At 43.1% G+C, this 13293-nt stretch overlaps 1 protein-coding gene across 3 annotated transcripts in view; it reads left to right on the forward strand.

Annotated features, from left to right (window-relative positions):
- Positions 1-13293, forward strand: part of PXK (PX domain containing serine/threonine kinase like) — a 51946-nt gene that overhangs the window by 1407 nt on the left and 37246 nt on the right. For all 3 annotated transcript variants that reach the window (XM_060271279.1, XM_060271281.1, XM_060271280.1), the window contains exon 2: positions 12678-12728. In XM_060271279.1, the coding sequence (XP_060127262.1) occupies positions 12678-12728 (51 nt within the window). The remainder of the gene's footprint in view (positions 1-12677; positions 12729-13293) is intronic.

Below are 13293 nucleotides of genomic sequence, written 5' to 3' on the forward strand. Positions count from 1 at the left end.
CCACAAACATCATTGGATGAGGCTGAAGGACTTCTCTCCCAAACTTATCTCTCTGGGTTTTTTGTTGTTTTTGGTGAAGATAAAATAGGAGGCAAGGACATGCCATGTACACTGGCTGATTTGAGTTCTTGCCATAGAAGAATAGTCAGGTGAAATGTTACGGAAAAATACAACTCCAGAAAGTGTGAATAGTTGGCAGCCCCACCGAGTAGGTGCAGAGTGTATTTTTTTCTGACTGCAGAGTAATGGAGAGTGTCATTGCACTGTTGTGAATTGGAGGGAAGGGTTTTTCAGGAAAGAGAGTGTTTTGTTTCAAAGTGGATTTCAGCTGTGACCAGAAAATGGAGTACTGTATTGGTGTGAGATGCTGTGTTCAGGTGCGGAGTTAGTGTGAATGTTTTTCTTTTCATTTTCATTTCAACCTTAATGAATGCTACTGTACTCAAGGCAGTTTGTAAACCGAGAGAAATGACAAAACACACAGCAAAAACCACACTGCCGTCCTATAGCAGTTCAGAACCACATGACAACATTCAAGAGTCCCATTTTGCATGTAGTGTTGTTGTTGTTGTTGTTTAGTCGTTTAGTCGTGTCCGACTCTTCGTGACCCCATGGACCACAGCACGCCAGGCACTCCTGTCTTGCACTGCCTCCCGCAGTTTGGTCAAACTCATGTTCGTAGCTTCGAGAACACTGTCCAACCATCTTGTCCTCTGACGTCCCCTTCTCCTAGTGCCCTCAATCTTTCCCAACATCAGGGTCTTTTCCAAGGATTCTTCTCTTCTCATGAGGTGGCCAAAGTATTGGAGCCTCAGCTTCAGGATCTGTCCTTCCAGTGAGCACTCGGGGCTGATTTCCTTCAGAATGGATAGGTTTGGTCTTCTTGCAGTCCATGGGACTCTCAAGAGTCTCCTCCAGCACCACAATTCAAAAGCATCAATTCTTCGGCGTGTAGTGTTACAAAATAATAAGTTAAAATATAGCTAAACCCCTCTTGCCAATTATAAGTAAATAATAATAATAATAATAATAATAATAATAATCAACTAAGAGGATACCTTCTGCACAATACAATATGTAAAATGCCAGGTATTGCCATGGTGGGGTAGATTGGAAGTTGGTGTTAGTGCATGACGGGGAACTGAGGTTATTTAGATTGGTGTGAGGTACTCCTTGGGTTTTGCATTAAAAGAAAACACTTCCCATCAAACTAGAAACCATTCATCCAAACTGCTTGGAATATTGTGTCCAGTTCTGGGCACCACAGTTCAAGAAGGATATTGACAAGCTAGAACGTGTCCAGAGGAGGGCAACCAAAATGGTCAAAGGCCTGGAAACGATGGCTTATGAAGGGAACGGCTTAGGGAGCTGGGTATGTTTAACCTGAAGAAGAGAAGGTTAAGGGGTGATATGATAGCCATGTTCAAATATATAAAAGGATGTCATATGGAAGGGGGTGAAAGGTTGTTTTCTGCTGCTCCAGAGAAGCGGACATGGAGCAATGGATACAAGCTACAAGAAAGAACCTAAACCACCTAAACCCCCTAAACATTAGGAAGAACTTCCTGACAGTAAGAGCTGTTCAACAGTGGAATTTGCTGCCAAGGAGTGTGGTGGAGTCTCCTTCTTTGGAGGTCTTTAAGCGGAGGCTTGACAGGCATATGTCAATAATGCTTTGATGGTGTTTCCTGCTCGGCAGGGGGTTGGACTGGATGGCCCTTGTGGTCTTTTCCAACTCTATGATTCTAGAATATGAAGGCAGTAGCAGTCACCTTTTGTTTCCCCCTGGCATTCACAGGTATAATGCTTATGTTTATCAAGTGTAAAGGGCACAAACAACAGTAAAAGCCCAACCCTGCTTTATGTTGTGATCCATTACAGCTTAGATATTGACAAGTTGCTTCCTGGAAATAAAACTGATCAGAGATCATAGACAGATGAAGTGCATAATCCTGTGATATGCTTAGATTAGCCAGTGTGGTAATTGTAACTTTTAGATGAATTTTATCATACTAAGAAATCATAGAAATGCATGTTTCTTTGCCTTCATCCGACTATGATCTCTGATCAGTTTTATTTCCAGGAAACAACTGTTGGTCACTTGCAGTGGGGCTAAGAGCAGGCAGCTTATTATCAAGAGTGATTTACTGTATGGAACATACTTTAGTTTTAAGTTGTTTGAATGTCTGTGGGTTGCTGCTGCTTAGTGATCGCCCTTCATTAAACTGATTGCATGATAGGAATGATTGTTCGGTGATGGTTTCTGAAAGAGCCCTTTTGGTGCAATGTGAGAAAAGAGTTTTCAGTTTGGGTTTTGAGAGAAGATAAAACTGTGGATTAGATTACTGGTAAACCACCTTTGAGATTCAGTGCTCTCTTTGGAAATCTAATTAAGGATCAACAGTTGTGCTTTAGGAGCCTATTTTCTTCCTCATGGCTCTGCCTGTGTAGTTATAAATAAAGCATATTTGCAGCAGAGTTATCTAGTTATGGAAATATGGAACACTTACTTAAGTGTGTAACAAGTGTGTAACAAGAGAGATTGTAATAGTGTTTATACCCCATAACAAATTAACCGAGAACTGTTGACTAGAAGGGTAGCCATGGCCTTGAATAGAGATTTGGGACTAAGCAGGCCTCATATTGGAATAAATTGCTTTAGCCCTGGACCTGTTTAATGTTTATCTGCCAAAACTTCTGGTATTCTTCCTTGCCATGACCTGACTATCCTTCATGGTCATGTAACACAAAGCCAGGTTTACAACTAAGACAGGAACAGTATAAGGAAATCAGAAACTTACCTGCACTAACCATCATCCCACCCCTCCTCCAAACACAGTTTTAAGAAGACTTTGCTAACTATTTACAAGCCTGTAGTAGTAAAGGGACCCCTGACCATTAGGTCTAGTCGTGACCAACTCTGGGGTTGCAGCGCTCATCTCGCATTATTGGCCGAGGGAGCCGGCGTACAGCTTCCAGGTCATGTGGCCAGCATGACAAAGCCGCTTCTGGCGAACCAGAGCAGCACACGGAAACGCCGTTTACCTTCCTGCTTGAAGTGGTACCTATTTATCTACTTGCACTTTGAGGTGCTTTCGAACTGCTAGGTTGGCAGGAGCTGGGACCAAGCAACGGGAGCTCACCCCATCTCAGGGATTCAAACCGCTGACCTTCTGATCAGCAAGCCCTAGGCTCTGTGGTTTAACCCACAGCGCCACCTGCGCCCCCCGCCTGTAGTAGTAGGGTCCCATAAATAACTACTACTCTGTTGGCAAGTAACAATTGCCTCAAAACGAGGAAAGTATTTTTATACTGGAAAAGAATCTACTCTGTTTTTCTTTTCAGGCTGTGAGTTGTCCTTAAATGACAAGCACAAATATCATGTGTGGGCAAGTATACAAATGAAAATGTGTGGGGCCTGGTCCTTTTGTGGCCTTAAGTCACATGGCTCACATATTTTAACAATCCTGCACAACATTTTCTTGACAAACCAGATTTTATATTAAACCACATCACCTTTTTATCCCTCGGTTGCCTTGACATGCCCATTCTCTTGAGACTCCAACTAGCATGATGATGATAGAAGAAATTCCTCTCAACCTACTGTTCAGGAGTAAGTTTAAAGAAAATTGAATAATTTTCAGTATTTCCTTGAGGTTTCCAAGTTACATTATCTTCATTTGTTAACATGAACAAAATAGTTGGAGTCATATTTAGTGTTACTTCATTTAGTATAGGCTAAATTGGAGTACCTGAATTTAGTAATTTCACTTCAGTGGCGACATTGGTTGACATGTGGATATTCCTTGCCTCCCTCTATTTCCTTGGCTCACAGATTGTAAACCAGAGAATGTGGATTTAAACTAATGTAGTCCCATTCAAATGAATTGGATATGGTTTATATCAGCCACACTTTAGGTGATGGGTCATGGCTCAGTAGTAGAGTAGGTTTTTGACTTGCTGTGTTGTGTATTGGGTTGTCTTCTAGAAATACTACTTTATTAAAACTTACACATATGTACTATGTACAGTGGTACCTTGGGTTACAGACGCTTCAGGTTACGAACTCCGCTAACCCAGAAATAGTACCTCAGGTTAATAACTTTACCTCAGGATGAGAACAGAAATCACATGGCGACAGTGGGAGGCCCCATTAGCTAAAGTGGTACCTCAGGTTAAGAACAGTTTCAGGTTAAGAACGGACCTCCAGAACAAATTAAGTTCTTAACCCGAGGTACCACTGTAGTTCTTGCTATTAAGTATATCTGACACATTTATTTTTATTCTTTTTTAGGGAAGTTTTTAATGTATTGTATTTTAATATTTTAAGACCATTGTATTTTAATATTTTGTTGGAAGCCGCCCAGAGTGGCTGGGGAAACCCAGCCAGATGGGCAGGGTATAAATAATAAATTATTATTATCATCATCATCATCATCATCATCATTATTATTCTAAAGGGCATAATAGCAACCCAAAGGTTTTTGTGGACTTGACATTCTGCCTTGGTTTCTACGGGTCTTTGGGGAGCTCAAATTGGCAAAGGGAGAGTCAGGTCTAGCTTCCCATTGACAAACATTTAAAAGCAGTTTTCCCAGAGAAATAGTGTGTCTTTCATATGTGGGAGTTGAAAAAACCAATTTTGTGAGCCTTGATTGCTTATCTTTGCATTTCCGTTTTGTCAAGGCACACTGAGGAAAGTTCAAATAGAGGTTTGTTCTTTAAATCACATGTGTACTGTGAAGCAAGAGTCCTGCTGGGCTTTCTCGGTAATTTCAGAGCTGTATTTGGCCATTCTTAAACTTCTGTTTCATCTGTTAGGAGGCAGAGACAAAATAGTTGCACAAGGTGGCAAAAAGTGTGTTGACGTATTTTTTTAAGAAAGAATATGATACATAGCTGTACTTCGTAGTTTGCCACAATGTTTCATTGGGTTTCCTGTTATCTGGAGTGTGAAACAGTCTGAATACAGTGAGAAGCAGGTTCTGTCCTTTGATGCAAGTATGAATTAACATTTTAAAGTAACGTCCTCTTGAGCTGGAGCAAGGAAACTTGAAGCAATTGCATTTGGCAAATCACATTTTCCCTTTACCACCGCTCTAGCCCTCTTTTGACTAGACAGAACACTGAGAAAATGTCACAGTGCTTCAAGGTGTTCGGAAGTCACTCCAAATCAATAGTTCCCAAATAGCATGCTTTTCCAACATGCTACCTGTTGGGCAGGATGGGCTGGAAGACGCTAAGTGCAGATAAGGCTGGATAGGACTGCCCTTTCTCAACTTGGATGGTAAATAGCAGAACCCCCCACTTTTTTTTGAGTGGGGGAAGTGCAGATCTAACTATTGCAGTACATGCACCAGTAACCTGTAGGAACGCGAGGCCTTCTAGATGTTGTTGGACTCCCAATTCCCATCGGCCCCAGCCAGCATCGCCAGTAGTTTGGGATGATGGAGGGTTGCAGATTATTCATATTCTTATTCTTATTGGGTTAATTCACATTCTGTGGCCTTTTAAATGCGTTTGTGGGAGGGGAAATATTGGTTTCTTTTTGTTTTTATGGTGCATTTTGTGTTCTCATTTTGTATTTTTATGTTGCGAACCGGCCCTGTGATCTCTGGATGAAGGGCAGTACAAAAATAAAATAAAATAAAATCACACTGTATGTCCAGGTCAGTTCTAAATGGTCTAATCCAGGCACCCCCAAACTTCGGCCCTCCAGATGTTTTGGACTACAATTCCCATCATCCCTGACCACTGGTCCTGGTAGCTAGGGATCATGGGAGTTGTGGGCCAAAACATCTGGAGGGCCGCAGTTTGGGGATGCCTGGTCTAGTCACTGAACTTCTGAAGGAGCACTTAGTCTCATGTACACCCTCTCATGCCTTATTTGTAGGAAAGAGCCTGTTACGAGTGCCCTTGTCTTCTGAAGTGTTGCAGGTGTGGCAAATGATCACAAGGCCTTTCCTCTGTTGTGTCCCTTCTTGCTCTTTGGGACGACTTTGTCCAACAGGGGCTCTGCTTGCCTATTTCCCTTCTGGAATTTAAAATGCTGATCAAAACCTTGCTTGGTAGGAAAGCATTTTGACTTACTGGTACCTGTTTTATGGCTTGCACTGTTTCGGATTTTGTTGCTTCATTTTGCTGTGTGTATTTTATTTCTCCTAATTGTCAGCTACGCTGCCTTGGGGAAGGGTGGCTTTCTTGGCCTGGAAGCAGGGCATGAAATGGAGCTTTAATGAAAAGTAGCTCTGGGAGTGGCCTGTTCTGAGTGCAGAAGCAGGGAAGGGAGTAAGCATGCTTAACTCTTTCCCTGCCATCTGTTTTTTTCTTTCCAAAGGTCCCCCCCTCCAGCTTCCATATGCATGTGTGGAATCCGGGGTGTGGTATAACAAATGATTTGTATTTCTCTCTGTGTTTTTTTTTGTTTTTTTTTTGGGGGGGGTGTTCATTACTTGGGTGGAGGCAGGGATCAGAAAAGCCTGTTGTTCCAGTAGAGGCAAATTCTAGATTTGCATTTGGAATCCAGAGGCCTTTTGGAATTGAAAGAATTCTTGGTAACATATTTATCCCATATATTCACTGGCAGGTTGACAGATTGACACTGTAGCCAGAAAAAAGCCACGGGCTTGTATGCCAGTGGGAAATCCTACTCAAAAAAGTTATGGCTAAACTAGGATTTATGGATTTTTAGTTTTGCTATAGTAATAGTACATATCAGTATTCTTCAGCCTTTCTGTTTCTTCCTTTCCTCTTCTTTCTTCACCTCCCTTTTTCCCTGCACAGAGTCTCCTGTTTTCCATCTGTCACTCTCCTTTGAAAAAAACAAAATGAAATACCTTAACAAGCTAAATAATAATAATAATCTGTGGGTGTGACCCACTTTAGATTAGGATACAACCCAGTTGTGGATCCTAAACCAGCAGTTGTAAAACTGATGAGTCCAAACCTTCAAATAGGGCTTCTTTTAAAAAAGGAATTTTCAGTGTGGCAGGAATGAACAGCATCTAAACCTGCATTTTGTTTTCCCCAAATGGAAACCGGTGTCAGGCAGAGTTAAAAGTGCACAACTGGGGGATTTTGAGTTCACCGGGTGATGGTGGAGGGTGCATGAGGAATGGAAGGGAATTTCAAACCCCCCACATACTTTATATATTTTTATATGCCCTGCCTTCAAGCACAGGCATTATTGGGCAATGTAATGCTTTAAAATGCCCTGCCTTCAAGCACAGGCATTATTGGGCAATGTAATGGTTTCTATCTTGGCAGCTTCGTGTTATAGGCTTGCAGCAGTGTTGAAACCGTACTTGTAGTTTTGTAAATACTGAAGTGGGGGGGGGGTAGCTTAAGCAATATTTCTGCTGTTCCAAAACATCCTGGGTTTTGTGAGAGCATTTGGCTTCGGATCAAACAGGGCAGCAAAGACAGAGCTCCAGATTCTATCGCAGAATGATGAGGATTGTGTATATTGCTGCATATTACAGTAAACAGGTGCTTTAATATTTCCTGATTTTGCAGGTTACATACATTGAAGTTCCGTTAATGTACTTTTTTAATGTATGTAAAGTTCCGTTGGCATTCTGAGGGAGGCATTGCTGTTTTGTGGGTGAATACTTTTCCTTTCCCTCTGGAGGGGAGCGCGTTTGTTTGTTTTGCTTCTCTACACTCATTACATCAGCATTATCAGTGTCAAAGCCCCACAGGAGTAATGCTGCTTTGGTGTCAGAGTTCATTCAGAGATGAGTGTCAATAAGGGGGAGGGGAAAGAGAGGTTTTCTACTAGCCTAGAGTCCTTAATCTGTGCACCATAGTCAACCCTGAAGCATGAAGCACTGGAGGTATATGCGTAAACTGCAAATTTGTGTCAGGAGAGTGCAGTGATTCATTTCCAATTGTGCCCTTGAGCAGAAGAGCATATACAGTCATACCTCGGCAACCGAACGCTTCGACTTCTGAAGGTTTCGACTTCCAAAGTCGACAACCCCCAGATGTCTTTTCTCCGTGCACGCCTGGTGTGTGCATTCTGCGCCTGTGCAGAACGGTGCGCGCGGTCGGCACATGCGCCAAAGCGGCGCTTCGAGAACCGAAAACCTCTACTTACGAAGACGTCCGTGGAATGGATCGTCTTCGTAAGTCGAGGTACCACTGTATGTGGTTGCTGCTCTGCTGCTAGTATCCCTGTATGTCTATGAGGCTTTAAGGGAGCGGGTGGCCCTGTGATTTAAACCACTGAGCCTCTTGGGCTTGCCAATCGGAAGGTCGGCGGTTCGAATCCCCATGACGGGGTGAGCTCCCAGCTCCTGCCAACCTAGCAGTCAAAAAACATACCAGTGCAAGTAGATAAATTCCCCCCTGTGGCGGGAAGGTAAACAGCGTTTCCGTGCGTTCTGGCTTCCTTCATGGTCCTCTGTGTGCCAGTAACAGCTTAGTCATGTTGGCCACATGACCCGGAAAGCTGTCTGTGGACAAACACCGGCTCTCTCAGCCTCAAGCGAGATGAGCCTTTGACTGGACTTAACCGTCCAGGGGTCCTTCACCATTTTTAAAAAAAACCTATTTAGAGACTGTCATACCATAGGGGTTTGTTTTATTTTATTATTTTTTACAATCAAGCACCCTCTCTCTATATATACATGTATAATGAAATAAATAAGTGAATATCTCTTTATGACATACTGCTTCAGGATTTAGCTACCTTGTCCTTTTATTTCTGTTCATAATTTTACACTCTTTCGTTGGCATCTTCTTGTACGTTCTAATTTATATTATTTCTTTCTTTCTTTCCCTCCCTTCATCCCGTTTCTCCAAAGTTGAGCAGCGTAAATGGCAATGCTTTGGTGCACATGTGTGTGCTTCAGAAAGCAAAGCTGGTTTTCTGACTCTTTTTGTTGGGGGGCCTTTGGCTTTCAGCTCCCATTAGAGGTTCATACAGCCAGCGTAAGCAAGGGCTTGAAGGCTCTGTTGTTATTTTCAATGCAGAGGGCTACTAATTCACTTTCAGTAGGATACAGTAGAAACCTGGTTTTTAACATATGCAAATTGTGGCCCCGAGAGAGCTATTGATAGCTAGCTGAATAAAAGTGTGTTTCCTCAGCGTGTGGAAATCGGAAACCGAATGTGGGTTCCCTCTCGCACAATACAGTATTTATTAGAAAACAAAGCATAAGGCAATTTTCACCCAGGCAGTCTAGAGCTGGATTAAACCATTACCTAAGTAGACTACATAATAGGCCCCCAGTCTATGTAAACTGGCAGTTCCTCATGTGTGGATTATTATTATTAATAATAATATTAATTCAACTTGTTATTGCTTGTTACCTAACAGGTATCCAAGCAATTTACTTTTTTATATAAAGAAATGATTAAACCATAGAGGTGAAAATTCATATGAAACATTTTCATACAACACATACCATTCTTATTCTCTCTCTCTCTTTCTTATGCGCGCGCGCACCTCCCCCCCCCCCCTAGAAAACATCCTCCCTAATTGCAGCCACAGCAGTATTTTGATTGATTGATGACATTTATATACTGCCTTTTCTCCCAAGGATCTCCTCCTCCCCATTCATCTTTACAACAGCCCTGTACGTCAGGTTAGGCTAAGAGATGGTGGCTGGTTCAGGGTCACCCAGTGAGCTTCATGGCTGAGTGGGGATTTGAACCCTGACCTCTCAGGACCTAGTCCAGCACTCTAGCCAGTATGCCAGTCTCGCTCCTCCCCTGGACTCCTCATTCAGCTCTGAACGCAAGACAACAGATCAGCTGCTTTGCAGCAGGGAGATTGAACATGGTGACTGTCAAGAAGACCGAAATGCTTAGGAAGACTGGAGGGCAGGGAAGAATAGGATGGGCTGGTATATGCGGTTCGTGAAGACTACATTTGTGAGAGCTTGCCTTCACTTGTGAAAGAGTACTGTATTTTTCGCTCCATAAGACGCACCTGACCAAAAGATGCACCTAATTTTAAGAGGAGGAAGGGGAAAGCCCTGTTTTTTGGGATCAGCTCAAAGTTGTGCAGCTTCTTTTGCAAATGGGGAAAGCCCCATTTTTTTGAGCATCAGTTCACAGTTGTTCAGTTTTTTTTTTTTTTTTGCAAAAGGGGAAAGCTCCATTTTTGAGGATCAGCTCAAAGTTGTTGAGCTTACCTTGCAAAGGGGAAAAAATCCTGTTTTTATGGGGATCAACTCACAGTTCTGCAGCTTCTTTAGGAAAGGAACGGGAGCCATTTCTACAGTTTCCAGACAGATAATCTAATCAGCCAGTCACATGTCAGCTGGGGAAACACAGCAATGGAGGCCTGGGGAAGGGGGCAGGGTGGGAAGGGAGCTAGAGTCTCTTAACTCCCTCCCGATCTCTTGCAATCAGCTGCTGAGCGGCTTCCTTTAAACACCCTCCTTCCCTCTTGTTGGCCTTTAGCTCTTTCTAAAAAAACCCAAACATGATTTACCCATGGGCAATTCAGCTCCAGGGACCATGCATTCTCCCCATAAGACACACAGACATTTCCTCTTACTTTTTAGGAGGAAAAAGGTGTGTCTTATGGAGCGAAAAATACGGCAAGTTACATAAATATGCTGGTTTACGTATAACTGTGCCTGTTGTACAGCAGGGGTGGGCAGAAAGTAGATTGGAATCTACTGCTAGGTCTCTGGCTGATTTGCAGCAGATTAGGAAGCGTTTGACTGCCTTTTTATTCAGCAAGCAAAATTACTTTTCCCTCCTGAATTAGACTGCTGAAATGAAGTAGGGTAATCAGGAAGTGGACGTTTCTAACAAACCTACACCCCCCCCCCAAAAAATACTATACTCCTAGCCACTAGCCAGCAGGAAAAAAAAGAAAAACCATATTTTTTAATGTTCAGTGGTCTTTTGGTTTAAATCTCTCCCTTCCAGCAAGAAGTCCAGGGTCAAGACAGCTGCTGTAAAGTGGTGTGTTTGTGTTTCTTTGTGATCCCACGGCTCCCTTCTCTTGCAGAGAAAGCAGCAGAAAATGCATAGCAAGGAGAGAGAGTTGTTCCAGCTGTGCATCCTCTTCTGTCTCTAGTAAATGCACCAATAAAAAACAGACCAAGAACCCAGGCCAATATAAGATTCAATAGTGAGAATAATCCCTAGTAACAAATCAAATATGAATTTGCAAAAACAAGAATACATATAGTCCAGGCGTTGGCAACGTTTTCTGCTCGCGGGCCAGAGGATTCCCACGGACTATTGTCCGTGGGCCAGACATGGGCCGCACAGGCGCAGAAGCGATTTCTGGTGGCGCTGCGGACATTTTGGAAATGGGCAGCACAGCACCAGAAATGGCTTCTGCGCATGTCCACAGCTGCGTAGAAGCGATTTCCGGTGCTGGCTGCCCATTTCCAAAATGTCCGCAGCGCCAGAATGCACTTCTGTGGCTGCATAGACGCGATTTCTGGTGCTGCTCGGCGAGTCCCTGCGTCACGCTGCACCTGTTTACCGCAGCATGTGGGGGACTTGCCGGGTGGGCAGCTCAGTTCACGGGCAGCCCATGGGCCGGATAAACGGCCTCCGTGGGCCGGAGGTTGCCAGTGCCTGATATAGTCATACAGAAGTTGTAAACTCAAAACTACAATAATCTGTTACAGCATTAGATGCGAGAGTCTTTAAATTGGGTCGAGTTCATGCTAGTCCAAAATCAGGATATATCAATGTCGTGTTTGATGTAGAAGTCTTAAAGTCTCAATCATTAATCAGAAATCAGAAGCCAGGACAGGGCCCTGTTTCGGTGTCTTCACCTTCATCAGCTGGAAGTATTAAACATTACAGTACATGAAAACACATTTATGAACTGGTTACATGAATTGAAATTGAAATTATAAGTCATTAAACAACATTTAAACGTGTGGTTCCTCACCTGCTTTAAAACTTGCTCTAAAAAAAACTAATTAACGAGCAATTTTGGGTAGAGCTGTACCTCTTTGCAATTAGAGTCTCGAGTGTGCTCCGGGGATTTGTGTTTAAAGTCTGAAATGAAAAATAAATGAAATGGGCAACCTGAGATTGCCTTGATGTAAGGAGGAGGCCATAACATATAGAAATAAATGGCTTCTACGTTAGTTCTCTGGAGAGCACTTCTATTTATTTTGCTACTCATGGTTAGGGTAGGGTGTATCTTGCTTTTTGGTTTACTAAGTAAACGTCAAACACTTAAGTAGTTAAAAAATATGTGCAATTCTCTTAGCATAGAGATACTTGCATAGCTCCAGTTAGTGGGGGTATTCTGGTACAGAAGGCGGAAATAACATGGTCCCTTCCTGCAGAACAGTAGCCGAGATAGTTTGGATGACTTGGTTTCTTGTTTTGGATGACTTGGTTTCTTGTTTTGCTGTTTTCAGTGTTTGTTTGACAAGAGAGGAGTGCAGCCGTCATCGAGGGGGGCATAATGCAAAACATAAAAGAGTATGCGATGGAGGGAAACGAAATAAGTCAGATGGGGTGATAGGGCAGCACAGAGAGGAGAGAGCAAAATGCAGAGTTCTGCATAGCCTTGAAAAAACCACAGAGGTCAAGATAACGTTCATTGGTGGGGGGGGGGCAGCGTGTTCTTACAACAAATGGGCAGATTTAGATTACCATAAAAGCATGAATAGGTTTGAAATGGAAAAATCGTCACGTGCGATCTCTGCTTTCTAATTGGGTTTTCTTCTCATTCCTAGGAATACATCATTCGTGTGCAAAGAGGGATTTCCATGGAAAACAGTTGGCAGGTAACTTGTTAATCTCTGACATAAGGAAATGCATTTTGTTGATTGGATTTTACAGGGAGCACAGCGAAAGGCTCCCTCGTCATCTGAGCACTGACAAGATGCTTCTATGCCAGGCATCCAGATGTTTTGGCCTACAACTCCCATGATCCCCAGCTAACAGGACCAGTGGTCAGGGAAGATGGGAATTGTAGTCCAAAACATCTGGAGGGCCAAAGTTTGGGGATGCCTGTTCTATGCACAACTTTTTTTAAAAAAATGAAAGAAGCTGTGCAGCGGAATGTGGGCTTGGTGAATTGTTCCTGTATGTTTTTATGTGTGCAGAGTCTTCTTTGCATCAGTGTTTAGGTCATGAAAGAGCACCGCTCTTCATGAGACTGTAATAAGGAGCCATATTCATACTGATTTTCCACACCTACCCCATTTCAGTCAGTACTAAAGTATGCTGCAAGCGCAGAGAGCAAGTTCCTGAAGGAGCGTCTCCACCCCCAGCGCCGAGGTCCAGCGCCGAGGGCCTTCTGGCGGTTCCCTCACTGCGAGAAGTGAGGTTACAGGGAACCAGGCAGAG

Source organism: Zootoca vivipara, chromosome 2 (assembly GCF_963506605.1).
Source record: "Zootoca vivipara chromosome 2, rZooViv1.1, whole genome shotgun sequence".
Lineage (NCBI taxonomy): Eukaryota > Metazoa > Chordata > Lepidosauria > Squamata > Lacertidae > Zootoca > Zootoca vivipara.